Genomic DNA, 22,793 nt, shown 5'->3' on the forward strand with positions numbered 1-22,793 from the left:
AAATAAGATTAAGGTCCATTCCGTGTATTGTAACGGAGTCCATGTCAGCGTTTGTCGCCCTCCCCTCAAATTAACCTTAATGTAAAATATATAAAGCTGCTCCTCGGAGTCTCCCTCGACCCATGCGCGCTCAGCCCCATCGACCAATCAGGAGGCGCCTACCGAGCCAGCACGTGCGTGTTCGCGAGCGTGCGACTGAGCGTGACAGAGCTGTGGAAACGCAGCGAGGTGCGAGGCAGGCGAGCCCCGTCTTGACCGCAGTAGACGACACACCAAGTGAGTGGCCCGAGAAGAATCGACATGAGCGGCCACTTTGACGAGGACGTCCACGAGAGCAAGGGTGGCAAGTCCCCCACGCTGCTCTCGTCCTATTGCATTGACAGCATTCTGGGGCGTCGGAGCCCGTGCAGGGTCCGACTTATAACCGCCCTGCCCGCAAGAGGGGAGAGCGACAAGACGCCGGAGGGTACGTTTGAATTTCTTTCTGCCGTTTACGCGTTAACTTTTGCAAATTAACAAATTAAAGAAGTGAGCTATACACGTCTTTAGTGAGCAACTTTTTTTTTTTATATATACATTTAGCTTGTGTTGACATCTTAAGTTTCTGGTGTTTTTATTGTCATAACTACATTTGTGCTATTTTCTATACTGCACGTTTAAAGTTAACAAATGATGTGAATAACGCCTCTAAAAATAAAACACACAAATATGTTTTTCCATTATTACCTGTTAAGTGTCCTTAAGGGACTACAATGTATTTATTTGGTAAAAGTTAGATTTTTAAAAACAATTAAAGAAATTAAATTGCATTAAGCACAAAAAATACATGCACCAAACGACTTTAAATATCTTTATGTTTTACCCAAAACAATCCTTTATTATCTTTACTGTGCTGCTGTCATGTTGTTTAATTTAAAATTCTAGCTATTTGACTAATTGGTCCATTTATGTTGCGTTTAGTCATTGTGAATAATCCTAAAAAAACACGACCGGTTGGCAACTATGTTTTGTTTGTACATAAATTGAATATTATGGGTGGCCTAAGTAGTATGCAAAATATTCGAGTGCAGGTAATTGTTTTGCAATGGACTGAATAAAGTTAAATGAGCTTTTTGAGGTTAAGTGTGTTTGGGGTGTTTTTTTTTTTTTTTAAATCGCACTCATTATAACCCCTCGATGGAAATTTCATTTTTACACTGTGCTACACACCCTATATAGAACCAAATCACACAAGCGGGTATACATATATATGTCAGAGTGAAAGAGGGGCGGTGCTTTGCTCAAGGGCACCTCGCATGCAGCACATAAGCATCTTTTGACATTTTTGGCATTGAACCGTAATTTTAGTCATTTTTTATTTTAGTAACACATTTTTATTTTATGAGGAGGAGCTCGGGTTCTACGAATTAACGCGTTTTTCTGATCAGGGCCGACCAAAGAGCTTTCTCTGAGCGCTGACATGCACCTGCCCCCGAAGCTCCGCCGCCTATACGGCCCTGGAGGCAAATACCTCCAGGAGCAGGCGGACAAGCTGGAGCGCGAGCGGCTCCTCCTGGAAGGCGCTGCAGAGAGCCTCAAAATAATCCAGGCGCCGCAGGTGAGCATCAGCCGCAGCAAGTCGTACAGGGAGAACGCGACTCTGAGCCAGCCCGAAGGCGAACGGAGCCCCGGCGAGGGCTCGGAGGACGGCGGCGCGCCGGGCCTGGTGGAGCTCGGCGCGTTAAAGTTCGACGAAGACGCGGTGAAGACGGAGGAGGAGAGCTGCGGAGACGCGGCTGCGAGTCCGTCGCCCAAAGACGAGGAGAGAGAGGGTTTAAACGCCGGGGACGGGGAGGACAGCGTGTGTCTGTCGGCGGGCAGTGACTCGGAGGAGGGCATGATGAAGCGCAAGCAGAGACGATACAGGACTACCTTCACCAGTTACCAACTGGAGGAACTGGAGAGAGCTTTCCAAAAGACGCACTACCCCGACGTCTTCACCAGGTAACGCCCTTCATTTATTTTGCCTGCGCAATATTGTTTTTTTACTGACCCAAAAAAAGACCAACTCATTTTAGTTGATGCGAATTATCTAAATGATCAGTAATGCTATTTTTATGTGTTATTATTGGAAGAGAAAAAAATATGTAGTATAATTGCTAATGAATTAAAAAAGGCAACATATCATGCATTCTTCACTTGACTAATGCGTGAATTAGAAGCGATTTCAATCACTAAATAATCCCCAAACAATTTTTTAAAAAATCCCCAAATTACATTGCAGTAACTATCAAACATTCTTAAATAAACAAATACAGGGGAAAATAATTATAATAACTATTTGGCATGTGGGTTGTAAATTCATATATCCACCAGCATGACTGATTTGAATTTGTCTTCTAGAATTGATATAGCCTATTTTTCTTGAAAATCAATCTTTTTTTTTTACAACATATTTCTATTGGGATTACAGTATTCATATTTTTCACGGTGTACTTTGCGGGTCTAATTTGCACGGCAGCTGAAGGGAGCTTCAATTGCTTTTGTGCGTGGCAGACTCGTTTGGATGTCATTATTCCAGCCATTATGTTGTTACAGTGACAGGGCCGAGATGGAGGGAGGGAAGAAAAAAAAAATCTAACAATCACTAGGCCTATTTCCACGTATTGCAGACAGGCAAAATAGAATATGTGCAATGATGTCTTTTAGTTCTAGCAAGTGGGAGAAGAAAGAAAAAGAAAAACGAAAAATTGAAGAAAAATCAAGGCTATTTTTGCCGCTTTTGTTGTTGACAGGGCACAACAGGACAGGACAAAACAATTCAAAACGCTGATTTTTTTTCTCCCCGCTTTGTTCTTTTATTTCAGGGAGGAGCTCGCCATGCGTTTGGATCTGACCGAAGCCCGAGTGCAAGTAGGTGTCTATCTCTAATGTTAAATGTACAATAACAACTGTCCTCCCACTTTTGTCATTACGTCACGACTCACTTTAATAGGAAAAATCCAAGTCGGGGAAACAGGAATGTTTTGAAGGGGCAGTCAAATATGCATAGCCGATAAAATGATCAAGAAATGCAATATTAATTTAAATATATATCTTGCCTTAAAGATAATTCTCATAAACACTGACCGACTATCTAAATACCTTTCACTAAGATGCAGTTTGACAATTTTGAATATGCTGTCACCTTGTGGTTAAAATGGCAACTCTGCAATTTGAAGTTTTTTTTTTTTTTTTTTAAAGATGTATGCCGATTAAGATTCTTATCATTTCATTTTGATTATCTGAAACTTCCGGATACTCTATGCGTCACCGCTGAGTGGGAAATTAGAGGCGTTCATTTATGACTTTAAAGCGTGTTTAATGCAGATGAGTCAACCGAGAGCGTGCGCTCGACAAGGGCCACTTCCGGTTATTGGTGCTTTATCTCACGCGTGATCGCTTTTTAGCGGCAATTAAGCGATTCATAAAGCGCTCACTTAGTGCGCAAGTAAACATAATGTCGGGACAAGGCGCTGTTTGGATTCCCATCAGAGGGAAAAAGAGGGAGGGGGGTGGGGGGTGGGTAATGCTATTTGATTTCCTATTCTGTGATTGCAGTTAGACCCGCATTGATCCCACGCTTTGCACTTGGGAGCGAATGAGAGGCCATTAAAGGTGTTTGCTCCTACCTCCCCCCCCCCCCCCCCCCTTCCCTTTTTTGCGGCCCACTCTTGCGCTAGCGCACTGAAAGCCTGCGCGTGAATGTCCAAAGCGGGGGCTCATAACCACAGAGACAGTTCAAACACGGCTGGAGGGTCAATAGCCGACGGTGATACAACAGATGTCTCTTTAGGGGGCTGTAGGTGAACAAATCACTTAGCGGGCGCCATCAGGAGGTGATAAAAACTCATAAATTCCACAGGGGCTGTGTAATGCTAAACAGCCCTCTGGGAATAGTGCGTGCGCGTGTACTGCATGTCCCTGTCGCTCAATCACTTTGCTCCTGTTGACATTTTGCTCTTTGTGCGTCTGCAGAGCAAACTGGCCAGCAGCGAGAGTGGGTGCGTGGGAAAGTTAAATACTCCCACTTGCTCGACATCGCTTTAAAGAATTTAATTTAAAGCGCATTAATTGTCATTGGAGCCAGTTCAGCGGCAATTTTGGGGGTCTTTAGTCAACAGAGCTTTTAATTACCTCGGCCAACCCCCTCCACCCTAAGCCCGGCTACAAAAAACAGGGTTTAATTAGACAGATAGTAGATTTAAGGAGCTGTGAGTTGGCACGGCTTACCTTGCGCCTAATTACCGTAATTCCAGTCCTCCACCTGAAAAGGACAACAACATTTAATACTCTTGAAGGCAATTAATCATTGCTGTGCTGCAAGGTTATAAATAAGTACAATTGAAAAAAACATTTTCATCAACGAGATAAAATAAAAAGAATGCAGTTCAAAATTAAAATAAACTACATCTTCAATGTATTAAAAACGAACTGTTGTTTATTATTGTCTTTGTCAATTGTATCATACGTGAGCTTTCAGAGTTCATTTTAGATGCATTTTGGTATTTCTGTTTGTCCGTATAAAAGACACAATACTTTTTTATATTTCACTTGACAAATACTATGTGTATAAAAATTAAAACGAATAATTCAAACGAAGCATTTTCACAAAAACACCCCTGCTCTAAAAAAAATATATTTTTAAAAAAAAGTCAACCAAATAAATGAAAAATCTCAAAGTATTATAAACCCTGCTATGATGTAAACTGTATCTAAAATATCTGCATCATCATATGAGATGTAATACAAAAATGTATCCAAAAATTATCAATATAAAAAAAAACTACTTGAGTTGTCCATTTTTTTCCAGGCTTAAAAATGTGTCTAATAATTAAATGACATTGCCTGTGTTCCTCCAGGTGTGGTTTCAGAACCGCAGGGCCAAGTGGAGGAAGCGTGAAAAGGCGGGTGTGCAGGCCCACCCAGGGGGCCTGCCCTTCCCGGGCACTCTGGCAGCAGGCCACCCTCTCAGCCACTACCTGGAAGGAGGACCCTTCCCGCCTCACCCGCACCCCGCCCTGGAGTCGGCATGGACGGCAGCCGCAGCCGCAGCCGCCGCCGCCGCCGCCTTCCCCGGCCTCGCCCCGCCGCACCACAACGGTTCCGCGCCGCCTCTCGCCACCCCGCTGGGCTTGGGCACTTTTCTGGGCACGGCCGCCATGTTTCGCCACCCGGCTTTCATCGGGCCCACTTTTGGGAGGTGAGCTCCACCTGTCCTATTTCTATTCATGTATGTACCCACAAGCCACTTTGTGAGCAGGAGCAGGTCACCCTCCAAGCACTCTGACTAACGACAGATGCTTTCACACTTTGCTATTTATCTTAGCGTCTGATTAGAAATGTGTTTCACTGCTAACCATTCGCAGTGTGGTGTGTAATCACTGCCAAATGTCTTAATAAATTAACCAAATGTGTGATCCTGCAAAACAAGCTGTGAAGAGGGCTGACACTGCAAACACCACATGTCACAATTAGCTCCTCATTTGGGACACCGAAAGCCTCAATTAACTGGAAATGTGTCTTCCTGCGCTTCTGCCATCACACTTTCATATTCTGATGTCAAAGGAGCTTCAGCTTGGAGAGGAATTAAAAGCACATTTTTGGATGCAGGCTCTTCTCCAGTATGGGTCCTCTGACCAGTGCTTCCGCCGCTGCGGCGCTCTTGCGGCAGCCCGCTCCACCTGCGGACAGCTCCCACGCCGGCAGCATCCTCCCAGACCCGACCCCCTCTTCCGCCCCCTCATCCTCAGCTGCGGCTGACCGTCGGGCCTCCAGTATCGCCGCCCTGCGCCTCAAGGCCAGGGAACACTCGGCTCAGCTCACCCAGATCAACATCCTCCCTCCCGGCGCGACGGGGAAGGAGGTGTGCTGAACATATTGACGCCTCCCTCTCTCCTGTTCTACCTTGCCACTCCGAACGTTGGAGCTCTTTGACCCCCAACATAGTAGCACGACCAAAGTCACACAAACACTGACTAAAAACAGAAGACACAGCAAGCGTGGGTGACTCTCTGGCCGATCCAAAAGTGTCCGTACAAAGACAAACACAGTCAGCAATGCCATCATTCAAAATATGAAATATAGACCCATAAATGACATTTCACCTTATACAACATTGGTTTCTGAAATGTAAACTGGCCCACAGGACTAAAGGTTCCCGGCGCTTGACTAAAGAAGTTTTTATAACAAAATGTCATGAAAAAGCACTGCAACAACTAATGTTAAGATACAGTAGATCAAATGTAACCAAATGATGAAGCATGAGTTAAAAAAAACAATTATAGAAAAAGAATCACTCACACTGTTGCTCTGCTGCTTCCGTTCACATGAAGGCATCGATGCGGGCCGGCCACCTGCCCGACCACACAGAACCAAAGGAAACTGGTCCACAGACCTGACTTATGTCTTCTCTTCAAGCATTACTCCTTTCACGCTGCTCACCTGTCCTCAGGCCACACACGCCAGCCCAGCTAGGACGTCACAAATGACTGCGTGAAAGATAGCTGTACATATTATGTAAAGAGGGAGGACAACATACAAGAAAAAAAAAAGTGATCCATTTTCAAAACAGAAGCTTGTGTATATTTCAGGAGGCTTGGGATGTTTTGATAATTTGCACTCGGTGTAGTGTGTGATGAATGTCGCCCTGTGTAGAACTTCATCTGTGTTCTAGGAATGATTCGATTTTTAGATCATTATTTATGTCCAAAGCGCCCCTTCCCCTTATGAACTGAGAAGTCTAATCTGAATAAATGACCTTGATGAAATGAATTCTTCATTCAGGGCTGAAATGACGTGAAATGTTATAGAACTATTAATAAAAAGTGTTATGAGCAGATGTTGCTTTTGGGTTTTAAGATTCTTAGAGGATTTTGTGTTTGCTGCATGTGGGGCAGGGGGAAGAAAAAAGTGGGTGACATATTTCATTTGTGTCTCTCCTCTTGAGGCAAGTTGACAAAATAGAGACCATATATTCATGAGCTTAATCCCCAACATGTGAAAGGAAGCACAAAGGCGAGGAGTTTTCAATTAGATCCACCACTTTAGCGGGGCGGGTGGCGACAAAACTTCCTTGAAAGAAAGGCTTAGAGGCGCTAAATTGGTCTTAACATCTGTAATGCCGTGTCGCTGGAAGTGAGTCCTCTTTGTCATTAATGAAGTAACAAACCACTTCATCAGTGGGCTTTCACGCACATCCACCTCGCACGGTTAATACCCAACCACCCCCCCCCCCCTCCCAAAGAGGATCTCACTTGATGCGGGGACTATTACAGCAATCAATGCGCATTCTCCTCCGTTTGACCCATCTTTGGTGCCTGTGTAAATCGCGTGAAATTACCCTGAGGATTAATTTAGTCCTTCTTTGGATTGAATGCCGCAGAGAAAAAAAAAAAAAAGCTTCTCCGTCTTCCCTCGGTGGACTTGTTTTACAGGTCCGACACCTGTTAATCACTCAATTTACTCCAAACAAGAGGGAATCAGAACACAGCCGACCGACGAGGGCGGGAAGAGTTATATTGGGCAAATTACTCGTCAGATATTCAGACGCAGCTGCTGCCGGAAAAATGATGCTTGTATATTTTTTTTCGACATACAAATGAGCGGACAGGTTTTCCCTTAATATATGGCCCAATGGAGTTTTGATCTTATTTCGAACAATGAATAGCAAAGCAATTTGTCGCTAATATATGGAGAAGGCCTCGGGGTGGTGTGTGTGCAGATGACCCGCTGGCAGGGAACTAAAATATTCTTTGCAATGCAAAAAGGCGAGAAAAGGGAAATGCGTGTTAGAGAGAAATAGTCATTAGAAAGTCACACTTGTTAGCGGTTTTCATTCAAGATAAGGAATGCACTGACTGCTGGGATTAGCTGCCAAAGCCTCAAAGGGAGGCACGCCTGCATTATTCCATAGACTCATGTCAATTAGCAGTGGCGTAATGTGGGGATGACAAGAATGGCATTTCCATTCATTTAAAAGGAAAGTCAACGCCCAAATTTTAATGTTCTGTGCAGCCCAACCAGTCAAAACACAGTGAATATGAATTAAACAGGCAAAAATCAACCTGTTTTTATACATATGAGGGGGCGGCCATTTTGCCACATGCTGTCGATTGAAAATGACATCACAGTTCTCCAGTCACAACCAATCACAGCGCACCAGTTTTTTTTAAGCTGAGCAGTGATTGGTTGTGAATTCTGTGATGTCACTTTCAGTCGACAGTAAGTAGCAAAATGGCCGCCCCCTCAGATGTAGTAAAACAGGTGAATTTTTGCTGCTTAAGTTCCACAAACACAATATCAATCGGAATGCCGTGTTTAGACTAGTTTTTTTTTTTTGCTGTTTATAATTTGTGATCACAAAATGAATTTAATATCAAGATTTTCATAACCACATTTTTTAGGTGTAGCAAAAACAAAGTCATCTATATGAAGTGCTGCATTTAGTGATTGAAAACATCCCTCTTATGACCACACTCCCATGCTAGCTCCTAGACAGGCTAATCTAGGTGTCCCTCCCACTCGATGCCGTACTTACCTCAACCCATACCCCTCCCTCCCTCCCTCCCTCCCACCTCCTTGTGGACTTGATTTGGCCCCTGATTTGGATTCCCGGGCCCTCATTTCTCACACCACGTCTCTAGCAGAGAGGTGAATAGGTCCAATCACTCCACAGCCTCAGCCGGTTCAGTCCTCACTCACTCGGTCGGTCGCTTCCAATGCGCTTTGATGAACAGTCCCCACTCCCCTCCCCAGGCCCGGTGAAAGAGCTGAATAGCGGGGGCCACGGCACTCCGCTCCCCTCTCGGGTTGCCCCTTAATTCCTCGTCTCCCTTGCTCTCATCCAATTAGCTCAGTGTATTAAGCGGTTTATCGTCTCATAACCGGCCTTTCAGCTCCAACAAGGGAGACACTTTGCAATAGGACCAGCTCTCCTTTTGACACCCTCTCGGCCGCTTGTAGTTCCAGCGCGCTATGAATAACAGCCACAGAATGGAGGACTAATTCCCTCATCAAAGCCTACCTTGTCCATCGCTGGTCAAAACGACAAGCAATAAAGCTTAACACCACAATACAAAAAGACTTGTTCGACCTTATTAGCTTAGCGGGGTCGAATTAATGCGAGGGGACTCCGTTTGACTGGTTTACGGCGGGACCGGGACAAAACAAGGCCCTCGCTGCTTGTGAGAATAGCAGGCTTCTGCTGGGAGATGTGGCTGATTAGATCCAAAGAGCAAAACAAAACAAAAAAAGAATAAAATCAAACAAGCTGAGCAGCTGGAGGAGACGAAAGAATTAAATAAATATGTAAAGTTCTTGCAACTCAAACACACTTTGGCTGGCACGCAGCATGTTCGATTCATTGCGAATCATGATTTAAGTGCTCGGTCCACTTCAGGCTGCCTTTGCGGGTCACAATGGTTTCAAGTGATTTGTGAGGCGGCCAGCGTTTATGGAAATGCAAACAGCAGGACAGGAACAGGAATTCAATTGAATGCATTAACAATGAATACTTGGTGGCAAATGGTACAACGGTTAATGGACTAAACTTTACAGCATAGGTAATTTAACTGATTGTGCAGAATAACCACATGTACGTCACCATTAAAGAGATACTTGACTTATTTAGCCATTTTCAGCAGTAAAAAGGCAATATTTGGTTTATGATGAATTTGATCACTTGATCTTTCACAACACATGAGCTCAAGTAACAAACAATGACGGCTCGTGGCGTTCACAAGCTAAGTGACATCATTTCAGTGTTTTAATTAATTTCAGGGCGTGGCCATTTTGTCACCCGCTGTCGATTGAAAATGACATCAGAGCACGTGATGTCATTTTCAGTCGACAGCGGGTGACAAAATGGCCGCCCCCTGAGATTGATAAAAAGGGGTGAATTTTGCTGCATCTGCAATCGTAATTAAAATATTTTCCCTTGACAATACCAAACAAGTATTAATTCAGTATCGGTCATTATCATTGCAGTTGCGGTGGTCACAAAGCAGTGTTACAACTCCCATAAACAATTTTCGTCAATGTCTTTTGTGTCACTCAAAACAAAGCCGCATTAGGCAGAGAGCATGTCAAACAGAGGCAGCGGCTAGCAACACAAATAGCAAAATAAACACATTTCTAAGAATCTTTTTATTATTTCATTATCAAAGCGCGTCTCAACAATATCAAAACGACAATACGAATGAGTCGAGTAATTACGACACCAGGCAGAAAATGACAAGCGTTAAAAACAGTTGCGGGCGGCGTGAAAACAGTTTAACAGAAGCGGCGCAGGAGAAAATTTGCTGTTCGATACCGAGACAAAAGAGTGATGGCGCGGCAACACGTGTGGCCCCCGCCTCACTTAAGTCTACTCCTGGATCCTTTATCATCCTACCTTGTGACACACACTCACAAGTAGGATGAATGGAGGTAATCAGAACAAGTGTTCATTGGTTTCAGGCATCCAGTAGTCGGAGTGGCCGAGGTCGCTATTATTATCTAATTAGGGGCTTTTGGACAATACGGAGTTTCTCTGGAGAGAAGTCATTTTTGTACACACACAGTCTAGTAGTCTGTCATTTAGATGTCATTACTCGCCTTTTTTCTTCTGGCTGATGCAAGTCAATACACGAAAGGCCTGATTGATTTGGCTTTCAAATGACGTGTACCAGAACCATTAGATGAACAAAGGAATATAATACGACGTGGCATTTTTACTTCAGGGAGGAGAAGGCTTGGAAGAGTTTGGCCAGGTTAATTTCCGAGTAGCCGCTGGCGGTGAGCGCTTTCTCCGGCACTTCCTTCAGCATCCGGTACACGTCCTTTTCTTTGTTATACCAGCCGGCGCGAGCTAAAATGGGGAAGAAGAAATAAAAAAAGATGTCTGTTACTTTCAATTATCATGACAAACATAAAACTGTGGTGAATAATAAACCTAGAGAGTAGGTATTTACCTGGAGATGCTTTGCTATCTATCTCCCTGTAATGCTATCACTTTGCGGGTCGGGATGGAGATCACACAATTGGACCGAGCGTTCGATGGCGGCGCGAGCACAGAGGAACAAGAGATCGATACAGTCCGGTGAGAGCGTTAAGTCGATACCTCGCGTGTTATCCCCTCAGGTGGGCCACTGTGAGATGACTGATCGCATCGCAGACAGGATGGCCGCCATTGGCTACATTTTTGCGCTAAAGCGAGGAGTGTGCATCAAGTGTCGTAAAACTGTCACGGCACACTGACCTAAGAAGTCAAATGGCGCAGCAGAAGGGAAGGCAATCAAGAACATGTCGGGTCCAAGGCTCATCTGATTACACCGTTCTCACGTGGAAGTCAAAAATCTCATATTGCTCCATTCTTTTCTGATTGAAATTTATAGACTTCTCCACTTTCCCACCTGTTGCCAAGAACAAACTTGTTTTTGGTTTTTTAACTTCATTAAAATCGCAAAGAGTTTGCAGAATTGTGAAACAACACCTAGTTTCAAATGGTTTTCGAGGTAGTGGTGACAAATAGTGCGTGTTAAACACATTAACCCAGAAAGGTACCGTAAATATGAGACCCTTAAGGAGGTAATGGATTTCGAGAAGCCTGCACTGTAAACACACGTGACCAAATTGTCCATCTGGCCCATATCTCCTGTCTTGTTCTTCCTTCTTCCTGCTACATTAGTGGGTGCTGTGCTGTATAAATAGAAGCCTACTGAGTGGCCAGGGAGAACAAAGGTTAGATACACAAAAAGGCACACACACACTTGACGCGGTTGACTTCAACGGCATCGGCAGGTATCACGAGAACATACTAACAGGGACATGGATGGTCGGAAGAGAAGGAAGACACAAACGAGTCTATTTAGCTGGGTAATAGAAGGGGGTGGGGGTGATGATGCATGATCAAGCCAAAGCAATCATGTCATCATTTCTAAAAAGCTAGAAAATCATCCACCATTGCTCTCCCTCCCCTCGCTCCTTTCTCACTGATGCCTCAATCACCATTGGTGAATAGATAAAGGATTTAAAAGAGGAATAAAAATAGAATGGAGAACAAGTTTAGGAAGAGTTCAGGCAAATAACAGATAAGTCTGGAAAGTGGAGATGAACTCGCCAGAAATAGTGGCGGTTATCTACTAGTGAGAAGAATTTAATGGCTAAGTTGCTTTTTGGGCTTGGGTGGAGTGACAATCTACGGAACAGTAATTGGTTGATGGAGAAATCTGTGTAGTCATTGAAGTTATCAAACGTTAGAGAATAATGTGATTAAAAAAATAAAAATCGCATTCTTACGGATCAACAAATCAATTATTAAGCCCGTCTGTATGATAATAATAATTGTTAGAATGGTAAAACCACCAAAACAGGATCGACACACTTGCTTATTCAAAAACACTGAAATTACCCTTACAAAAATACCCCCCCCCCCCCCCCCCCCCCCACACACACACACGGGTGCGCAATGTGAGCATATCAGAGGTTATTTTGGCTTTAACTAAGGTGTCGCCACACAGCCGCGCAGGCTTTAGCAGCAGTGGGCGCGAGGACGTCAGGGCTCTGCACGCTCTAACTAGGTGTAAATACAATAACAAGCCTGTAATTAAGTGAACATGATGAAGTTAATGGAGATCGGCCATCGTGTCGGCCGCCTACATGAATATTCTATTAGGCTGGTGGTGGCGGGCAGCTGGAATAGCAGTTAATTTAATCACCACTCGGAGCACGGGGGAAACTTCTTTGTGTGAGTGTAATTGCACAGAATGAATAATTGATTCGACAATCGCACCCACGGACGTGGAAAGGAAAGGGAGGATGAGGAAAGACAAGGAATTGGAGAGAAGGGAGAGGGGAAGGAGGGGGGAGAGGGTTGAACCAAATGCAGATAGTGCGGCTCAAAGACAATTTGGTTTCATCAATGCGTCCAAATTACATTATGGGCTGCCCGCACTCAAAGATGCAAAGATGACAAGAAATGATTGGAAATCGTAGATACGAGATGCCGACAGACGGCGTCGTGTTTTCACGAGCGGGCGCCGGTGGTGTGTGCATAATCTATTAGGAGCTCTCCTGCCGCGGATGAAATTACCTCCATGTTTTACTCAACCGCAGCAATCAGGCACAAAAACGACACGCACGCAAAGATAAGACGTCGCTCGTTCCGTGTTCTATCCGCGGCCTTTCGACGACAATGCGCTTTATTGTGCTTGCTGAGCGTACGTACAAACAAATCCAGATACATTTGAATGAAGCTAAAAACTTAAGAAGAAAAAAAAAATACAGAAATGGCCACGGAATTTAAACTAAGGCCTTTAAATCCAAAATCTGAGCATAAAAAGGAACGAAAACCTTTTGGGGGTGTTTTTGGCCAACTTCACATTCTTCGACAAAAAGCACGTTAGACAGTATACAAAATTGCATGCGTCACCCCTGTAATCTCAGCAATGTGGCCGGCCGGCCGGCCCCTGGGTGAGTAATGCAGTAATATGTAGTATTATGGCCACAGGACAGAGGATAACATCTTAAACCTATACTTTTTGATCAGCATGAATACTTGTGTGTGCATAAACAAAACAAAAAAAATCATATTTCCTGGAAAAAGACTGACAGTTCAATATCACAAAGACATTAACTCTACAATATTCTTAGGAAATCACAATGTCCCATCACAGGCGAGCTTTTTTAGAACAGGCCCAAGTGGTTGTGAATGTGGGGGGCTACCTGGTGACCCCTCCGTTTCGAGGATCTGAATTTCTGAAATATGATTTGGCGTCTCATTTGACATCAAGTTCGCTTTGCAATTGTAAAACGGTCCAAAGCTGGCTTCTTACAGAAGGTGTTCTATTATGCTGCGTCGGGAGGTACAATACGAGAGCAAACAGCGGAAGAATAAGTGGCGGCAAAATAAAAGGGAGGCGAGTCAAGAAGTGATTGGCAATGATTGCCTGCATCTCGGCTTGAACCGAAATATAATAAGAAAGCAAAAGTGGGGCGCTATAATCACGTTAGTAGCCCCGCACTGGTCCAATCCCTTTATTTTAGCGCCTTCCATCATCCGAGTGGTCATCTGCTGATTACAAGTTCTATTTACCTCTGTTGTCTCACTCCTGCCCAAGCATTCAGGCATACATACATAAATATTTAATCAAATAAATAAATCACTCGGTGGAGGGGTCCTTCCTAATCAAGAGACATCAATCAGGGAGAGCTACGGGTAAAGAGGCCTCGCGGCTTCCGCCTCCCGAGCGCGCCCGGCGACTGGAGTAGCATCTATTTGAGACCAAAGGGGGGAAATATACGCTCCATGTCCCATTACAGGAGAAGGGCTATCCTTTCTTCAGCGCGCCCATTACTTCCCCTATCATTTCTCCAAATCTAAAACCTGTTTTCAATCAACACAGCCAAACGAGTGCCTGTCGAAGAGAGAGAGCGAGCGGGAAAGGTGGACACTGAGGGAAGGGCTGGCTGGGGGAGCCGGAGAGATGGAGGGCTCTTTCCGCCGTTCTCCTAGTGATTGGAGCATTTTGCATTCTGTACGTGTGTGTGATTGAATCCGTCTCCTAAATTAGGGCTGTTGACTCGAGGAGATGAATGTCCTTAACCCCCCCCTTCCCATGTACAATACCCATACTCGGGTGCGTGTCGTCCGTGTGCGCACGGGGCACCGACGATGAATATTTTAAGTGCAGCCTGAGTAACAGGCTTACTCGGAGCCATTGATTGTTAATGCTATGTTACATTTACAACATTTGAGAGCGACCGCTGATGGGGGGGGGGGGGGGGGGTCATTAAAATTCAAACTGCACTTTGGCTGCTTTGATTTCAATCCCCAACACAAACAGCAAAAAAGGAACGAGATGTCGGAGCAATGGGTGCTACCGCCGTAGCGACGTTAAATGTTGTACATTTTCAAAATGATTTTACTTTGTCACAATGAATGAGATGGCACTTGGATGTACAATGGTAGCATCCATGGTGTTTCTTTGCATGTGTGTGTACACTCACATTTCTCTTCTCCCTGGAGTAACTTGGTCACTGCATAATCCCAGTCGAAGATGAACCTGTAGAAGCAGATCTGGTTGTACAGGGCCTTCTCCGAGTACTGCAAAGAGATGCCGACAAAAACCATTAAAGGTTTGTCGTATTGATGAGAAAACGCTGAGGAAGGAGAAACCAGAGGAACATCTTGCGGTTCCTGTGTGAAGCGAGAAAACAAATTTGCTTCTTTACTGCAATTAACTGACAATCGGCATCGGGTGAGCTGTGTAAACGAAGGAAAGAAAGGGTAAAAATAGAAAGAGTGAGGTAAACAGAACGAGAAGAAAGGATCAGGCCCCAAGCACCCTCCCTCATAATAGTTTGTTGTGATACGCCATTGTGAGCCAAGAACGCGAAGCGCCGAGGCTGTCAATTTGATTAGCCATTATACGGCATGTTTAATTGCGGTTATTGGATCGGCATTTCCCCGCTACGCTGGAGAGGGCGCGCTAAGCCCCGACCCCACGCCGACGTCAGGTGTGCGCAGAGTGCTTTATTATTACCGCCGGGAGGACAAATCCCCCGACAATTCCTGCGTGTCACCGTCGGAGCGAGCGTGTACCCATTATACCTGCCAATCGACCACCGGCGTAATTGTAATTTCAGTTTTTACTGCAGCGGCATAATCAAGTGGCAAGATGTAGCTGCGTGACTGAATACGCGTGTGTGTGTGTGTGTGTGTAAGGGGAACGGAGGTGTTTAATGGCCGTCAAGGGAACGCACAGCTGTTGACCACTGATGCGCTGCTTCGCCAACAACCCAACCATGCAGGACCGATAATGGAGCGTCGCTACCGGTTGCCAAGGTTGCGCAAGCCGAGTCACACGCCGGTGGAAAAAAAAAAACCATGCACTAAGTTGGAGGTAAAGCAAGAACATCGACGCACACACATTCGAACAATATAATGCTGATTATAGGTGAGCCAATTGCGCCTTTCTGATTGACTGACAGGTGTCAGAAAGGCGTGGCTAAAATATTACAGGGTTGTTATTGAATTTGGAGCACCTCAAGCCCACCTTTCTTTAGCGTACACGTACACGCGGCCGCCTCGTCATTCGGCTCGCCGCTTTGTTCCCGCTCTGACACCATTTCAATTTGCTCCACAAATCTGCAGCATTTTCAGCCTGACTGCCTAAGGAGCAAACCAGCTGTGAAATTGCCTCTCTCCCGGGAGCGCAGGACCCCCACCCACTCCTCGCCATACCCTTGCTTGTCTCCGCCCCCCCCCACCCCAACCACAAATGCATGCGCAAACAACAGTTAAAGAAAAAAGGAATGTCATAAGGAAAAATAGGATTCATAAATGGATCCCTGAATCATTTCAAACTCCTCTCGAGTTGCTCACAGAACAAAAAAAATAACATCCCATAAACTTGTGCGTCTTACTTAAATCAATTAATGAAAATGCAGTCGCCGCGACAGCATGATTGCGGGGGCCAAAAACCACATCGAGAGCGGACACGAAGGCCGTGTCGGCACATTTTATTTCCCGACGAACATTATATTCAAACCACGACGCCTCGCGAGTGCAGCTGCGAGCGAGCAGCAAGCGAGGACGCCTGGATGACGGCGAAAGACTAACATACATTTTTCCCTCAGCTGTGACTCGGGTGGGCTTTTAAACTTTTTTTTTTTTTTTTAAGCGATGCAATGAGCGTTTATGAGCTAGTCGCGCTGATCAGCTTCACAAGACACCATAATGAGTCAATATATGTAAATCTTTACTAGGCAAACACGACGGGAAACAAAGGCTTTTAACTGGTGCTCTCGCCGGCAAGCCTCCAACCATTCAGCACCGGTAATTTCTCTATATTGAAAGGCATAATTGCCTGCTATTTGAAGATATTCATGCCCAATTTTTGAAATTAATTTCAATTGGGGAGAAATGTAGAAATGTCAGCTCCAGTGAAAGGGATTTGATTTCAATTATCCTCGCTCAAAGGACTGTGATTTCCAAATACACTTAAGCAAAATTATGGCAAGAATTTTTGTTCGGCAAAATTCAGTGTTTAAAGAGCGATTAGGCGATAATGGAGCAGCTTTGAGGCGGCGCTGAATGCAGCCGTCTCCCTCTGAAAGGCACTCAATTATCTCTGATTGCTCCCGCTATAATGTATCAAATAGAGATACCTGCTATTGCCGTAATTTGTGTGAAAATTAACACGGTGCAATTTCCACTAGAGGGAAAAAGGGAGCTCTAATGGGCGCCTGAGCGTACATCAATAAAGCGAGGGGGGATTGGTGGTGGAGGAGGAGGCGAGAATAAGTGGGAGAGCTAACGAGGGAGGGGAGGTAAAGAAAGTGAAAAGAAAAGAGCAGGGGCAAGAAAGCGGTGAATAAAAGGGAAAAGAAAGGCAAAGTCAGGAGAGATTTGAAACAGGGTGTGGAGGGGAAAGAAAAAAAAAAAAAAGAGAGGCTATTTGAGTTAAGCGCCGCGCGGGTATGTGGGTGGTAGCCGGCGATGGGGGCGATAGAAAGGAACGGCGAGGGAGAAGAGAAAGAAATTTAATTTACTGAAAATATTACAAATTGCACCTGTGCATAACTCCTGCAAATTACCAACCAATCAAGGCAGAGTGCCTATTACTCTCCCATTACAAGGAGATCAGATCACACTCTCAATCTGTGTCCAGCCAGTTATGGTGGAGGAGGAAAAGGCAAAGTGAGATGGATGGAAGACAAATGGTAAATGTACCATGAAAAAAAAAAAAAAGGAGCCAACAAGTGTATTTACATTCCAGTGGGGGATGCAGCAAAAAAAAAAAAAAGATTGTGTTTCTGGCTCATCAATTGTATTAATAACGCTATTACCTACTGTGATTGTCTTCTTAAAGTTCCTGTCAACTGTGGATATACTGCAGCTGACCGTCTTCTTTAGCCTTCTGAGTAATATGGAATGACAAAGTGTGGCGCTAAACATTACGCTCGGGAGACGGTAAAACGTAGAGTCTGCAACACTCGTGGTGGAGACGATGGGTGAGTGAGCGCGGGGAGAGTTTTTATTCAGCCTACAGTTTAAAGTGCCACAGGTACACCAACAGCCTCCTAAGTGGCTACGGTGACAGCAGAAATTGGGCTTGTGGGTTACAATCTGTCGCCACAGAGTCACAGACAGCAAAGCATTGAGCGCAGTGGATTAAAAAAAAAAAAAATGAGGAGGGAAAAAAAAAAAAAAAAAAACCTGACAGGAGAGTTGGGGGCAATGGTTTAAAAAAATAAATAAATAAAAATGGGACAGACTGGACAGTCACACTCAAGTTAAGAGCGAGAGTGTTGTTACATCAAGTATTCAGACGGTGGCTGACATGAAGTTCCAAACCACCGAGTAGCATATAGAAACCCGTAGGAGTGTGCTAGAATGACAACACACACATCTTGAGCTGTAATTTTTGCTTTCAATGAATCCAGAATTTTATCGAAACAAAAAACTGTTGAGGATCAAACCATTTGGACTATTTAGAAAAATGAGGCAAACCAGCATACGCCTAATCATTTGAATTTTTGTATTACGTCTTATTATATGATGCCGGTGCACGTTGAAGTGAAATATAACACTGATCAATAGATATTTGTACCCTTCACGTGGAGACTTTTCAGCTCCACAGCACCACCATCTGGATAAATCCACCAGTAATTACAGTGCGTTTGGATACATGTCAAATTCAGTGACGAGGTTCTTGTGCGTTACCTCGGGCCTGAGGATCGCTCTGCTGCAGCTTGGGCAGATGGGTCCATGGCGGGAGAAAGCAATGGGCAAGCGCCTGATCCTGTTTTGACAAGCCTGGTCCTCACACACCAACCAGCCCTTAAATAGTCAAACATACATCAATTTATAATTAACATTTGTTTCAGTGATGGGCACTTTTCACAATTCTCTGGGGCAAGTATTATGTTCAGTAAGTGGCAGGACACATAGGTTGAATGAGGAAACCCATCAATGTGACAAAATAAATCAAACCTGGGCAATCAGGCAGTAGATTCATTTCAGTCGGGTGTGTGTTGATATGAGCTGAACTTCTAAAAATACTGCAGCTTGATGCTCTTGACGTTTAGCTTGTCTTGAGATTGTCCAACACCATTTTCCTTTATCCAGTACTTTTTTTTTTTTGTTTGTTTGCTGTGTTGCCTGGTAGAGTACTTGTTGGATTTGAATGGTTTTCTTTATTGTGTGAGAAGAACGCTTATAGATCTGCTACACAATTTAATATTTTAAGTGCATGAAAGGGGACGTGTTTTTTTTTTTCAAAATAGTTGTGAGTGTGGAGTGCCGAAAATAAACGTGACGCTTCCTGCAGAAACAAGTTATAGATCTCCAAAATATAAGCAGCTCACTTAAAAAAAACAAAGTTAAACGGAGCACAGCTGTTACAACAGGAGGTGGAATTTGAGATTGATTGGACGATTCGATAAAACGAATGTGAAGACACAAGAAGAGTTATTATTGGAATTCTTACGAGAATTGTCCTGCTGTCTGCCAAACGCCTGCTGGACACAGTAGACATCCACAGTTAAGAGTTATAAAAAATAAAAAAAAAAATAAAAAATCCTGCTGCCTCCAATAATGCTACAAGTGCGATCATAATTCAGTTTAGAATATGATTTGTTCAAAATCTTCAGCGTGTTCTTTTGAAGACTATTAGGGGTTGAAATGACCCCAAATGATGAGAACAAGCGGTACAGAAAAAAATGGATACAATGTATGTTTTCCTTGTGCACTTGTCAGACAGGCAGCTCCACGGGCAGCCACAGCTGGGGGGGGGTCCGAGCTGGGTTGAGTTAGTAACCCTGGACAGGTGCTGTGGGCTGCCTGTTTCAATAGGCCTGAACTCCTACAAGCAGCCCACCCACCCCCATTAGCTTCTTATGCCCTGTTATTACTAAATGGGGACGGGGGGGGGGTGTTAATGCCCAACTAATGACAGAGCGTAAGAACCACAGTCATCAATGCCCGGACTTCCTTCCCTCAATGCACTAACTCCAAATAAACCCCTTCGGCACCTGCAACTTCAACACTCCTCCCAAAGGTTGGAAAAAATAAGCCTCAAGTTAAAATGATGATGAAATTTGTTGAAGGAAATGATCTCAAAAGTAAAGTTCAATTGAATCTATGAGAGAAGCAAAGAGGTGCCATCTAATCAAGGCATTTTGCCAGAGTTGGGAGTGGAGGTGTACAGTCTGACGTGGGCGGCGGCATAAAGGCCCATAATTGCATAATTACACGAGTGGACTCGGCAGGGTCCTCGGAAATAGCTGTTGATCAAAATCCTTCCTGTCCGCTGAATTGATTTTTGTCTTTAGATGTGCCAGAGGATCACGCAAACAGAAGAAAATTGTACTTCCTGAACCAAACAATAAAAAATACGACATATGACGAATGTAAAGTTAGTTGACTTTGTTTATTTAATCGACTGTTTTTCTTTCTTAAATTGACATTGTGTATAGCAGCAAACGCCTTTTCAAGAATTTTCAAACAAAAATAAATTTCAGTTTAGTATTCCTGAATGGCTTGTGTGGCGTTTTAGCAAAGCTCGATCATAAAAATCAATACTTTTCAAATTTGTTTTAAATTTAACATGGTTAAGTCACGTTAAGAATGTTTTATTTATGATTCCCTACCCGAGTTTTCAGGTGTGCAATGTGTGCTTTGCCTCTTATGGGTAGAAAAAATCTTCAACCTCGGAAAATCAGTAAAAATGACAACAGGCGCTATTTGTTGGCGTTATTATGAACATGAAGCCAGCGTGATTCCTCTACCGGTGGATTCCCACTTGCACATGCACACAAAACCACAAACACCCGGCTGGCAAAATTGGCAGCTTTAGTCGCAGAGAGCTAAAAATCGATCTACTTTCCAAACACATGCAGCCCCACACAAAGTTAAGCTCACACAAGCACATTGAATGGAGCTCAAACGCTTCCACTTTGTACCCACCCCGCTTAATCAAAGCTTCTCAATTCAACACTTTGACCTTTTGTTCGAAACAGGATTATCACCTTCTCCTGTCTTCATTCACCCTTTCTCCTCTCCTCTCTCCCTTCCCCACTTCTTGTCTTGCCCCTCAGCCGGTTTCCAGGGGCGACCCGCACTTTGAGGGTAATTGCAATAATTTGTTAAATGCCATGGCAACGCTGCTTTGACGGGAGGGGTTAAAGAAGAAGATGAAAGGTGGTTCAATGAATCTCTTATTTTGAAAAGACAGCAGGGCCGGAGAAGGAAAAAACTGTTTGCCTATTCTCAGGGTACAGGTTTATTAATAATGATCGGGGAGTAGGGGGGTGGGGGGGATTCACTAATGATTAATGTCCCTGTGGTTGAGGATGCCAACACAAAGGTAGACGAGTTCCTAGTGACCCCAGACACACACAAAAAAACAAGTGCGAAGCTTTGCCTCTCTGGCCAGACAAACAGCTCTATTTGAACTCTCCCTGGGTCTGAAAGGAACCCTTAATTACACAATATTACCCCTCTTCATTGCCCCGCTGTGTGTGCGCTGTGTCCACTGCAGTTCAGCCATCACTGCTCTGTGTATGTGTTGCTGCGTGAAGTGTAAGTATTCAGCGGTAGCAGCTGTTTCACACATGGTGACAAAGGAGTTGAGAGGGACTCGTTCCCCACACATTCACCCCAATAATTGATTTCTGTTCAGCACTGTGGGAGAGTAACGCATACACGCACGCACTTTTACAGACATTCCAATCTCTCAGGTCCAGAAGTTGCCAGAGATTCCTGAGAGGAAGAAAGAGGAGTGTGTGCATGCATATTATACAAGTTGTCTGCAACACTTTTGCCTCATAAACGGAGTTTCTGTATAAACACACTTGACCATCATTAAAAGTACAAGGAAACTGTGAGGTCTTTTATAGCTACTTGGCGCTATTTAGTTGTGACATTTAATTCATTAAGTCACCAAGTGAGTATAGCAGCCATTCATGTTTATAGTCAAAGAAGTTCACAAATATAAGCCATCCAGATTTTTTTTTTTTTTTTTTAAATAATTGGGTTAAAATTTGGATTAAATGTCACATCATTGTAAAAGTATTATTATTTGTCACTGCTGATTTTCCACAAACAGATATACTGTTAAAATTACACATTGGTGAGGTAAGGGACACTTTTGGTATTCAAAAGTTATAAATTGGCATTTGAGTATTTTCATGGCTCCTGATCCAAACAAATACACCTGGAGCTCTCTTATTTTTGCAAGCATAATGTGCTCTTTCGTGGAAAATGTCAACGCAGTGCCCCCGCTGGGGTTCGCTTCTCTTTTGTCCGATAGTTTTTTTTTTTTTTTGATTGCTTCCCTTACCGTTACTGCATGGGCTGCCTCAATTTTCACATGTGAGGAATAATTTAATACATCTTTGTTTAAAGAAATGCATACCGTTATTTAATCAAATGAAGCCCATTCACGGGAAAAATACAATGCAGATTCAAATGAGCAGCATTTTGAAGATAAAAGTGGCTTGCAGCGCTGTGCAAGTCAAGCTAGTTGAAACTTAAATGGATTCCAGGCCACACAGACTGTAGGTGTGGGAAAAATTGCAGTGATTTATCATTGGCAAGGGTACAACGGGTGTACTGGACCGCAAACAGAAATACTCACAGAGTAGTATTTCTTGATGTGGCGTCGAATGTCAAGAAGCAGTTTGTTGCTGATGTTGAATGCGTAGTCAATCGGGCGGCCGCCACAAGGCACGTGACAGCATCGCAAAAAGCTGGGTTCCAACTTGGATCCCTGAAAGACAATAGACAT

At 44.1% G+C, this 22,793-nt stretch overlaps 2 protein-coding genes across 3 annotated transcripts in view; one reads left to right on the top strand and one right to left on the bottom strand.

The window, feature by feature from the left end:
* Positions 1 to 300: 300 nt before the first annotated feature.
* On the top strand, positions 301 to 6,859 carry arxa (aristaless related homeobox a). Its single transcript, XM_037279936.1, has 5 exons — positions 301 to 466; positions 1,428 to 1,983; positions 2,847 to 2,892; positions 4,881 to 5,221; positions 5,632 to 6,859. Exons 1-5 carry the CDS (start codon positions 301 to 303, stop codon positions 5,891 to 5,893), a joined length of 1,371 nt encoding a protein of 456 aa, XP_037135831.1. The 3' UTR covers positions 5,894 to 6,859.
* Positions 6,860 to 10,145: 3,286 nt separating this feature from the next.
* Positions 10,146 to 22,793, bottom strand: part of pola1 (polymerase (DNA directed), alpha 1) — a 32,644-nt gene continuing 19,996 nt past the window's right edge. For both annotated transcript variants that reach the window (XM_037279376.1, XM_037279375.1), the window contains exons 35-38: positions 22,644 to 22,775; positions 18,728 to 18,844; positions 15,007 to 15,103; positions 10,146 to 10,867 (exon numbers count right to left, since the gene is read on the bottom strand). In XM_037279376.1, the coding sequence (XP_037135271.1) occupies positions 10,731 to 10,867; positions 15,007 to 15,103; positions 18,728 to 18,844; positions 22,644 to 22,775 (483 nt within the window). In that variant the 3' untranslated portion in view covers positions 10,146 to 10,730. The remainder of the gene's footprint in view (positions 10,868 to 15,006; positions 15,104 to 18,727; positions 18,845 to 22,643; positions 22,776 to 22,793) is intronic.

The sequence above is a fragment of the Syngnathus acus genome, chromosome 20, assembly GCF_901709675.1.
Source record: "Syngnathus acus chromosome 20, fSynAcu1.2, whole genome shotgun sequence".
NCBI classification, from domain to species: domain Eukaryota; kingdom Metazoa; phylum Chordata; class Actinopteri; order Syngnathiformes; family Syngnathidae; genus Syngnathus; species Syngnathus acus.

Bases quoted from the DNA above. Each gene is read 5' to 3' on its own strand.
- arxa (XM_037279936.1), top strand. From the start codon at position 301: ATGAGCGGCCACTTTGACGAGGACGTCCACGAGAGCAAGGGTGGCAAG. The intron at 2,893-4,880 runs GTAGGTGTCTAT...GTGTTCCTCCAG, and splicing joins TGACCGAAGCCCGAGTGCAA to GTGTGGTTTCAGAACCGCAG. The intron at 5,222-5,631 runs GTGAGCTCCACC...TTTTGGATGCAG, and splicing joins ATCGGGCCCACTTTTGGGAG to GCTCTTCTCCAGTATGGGTC.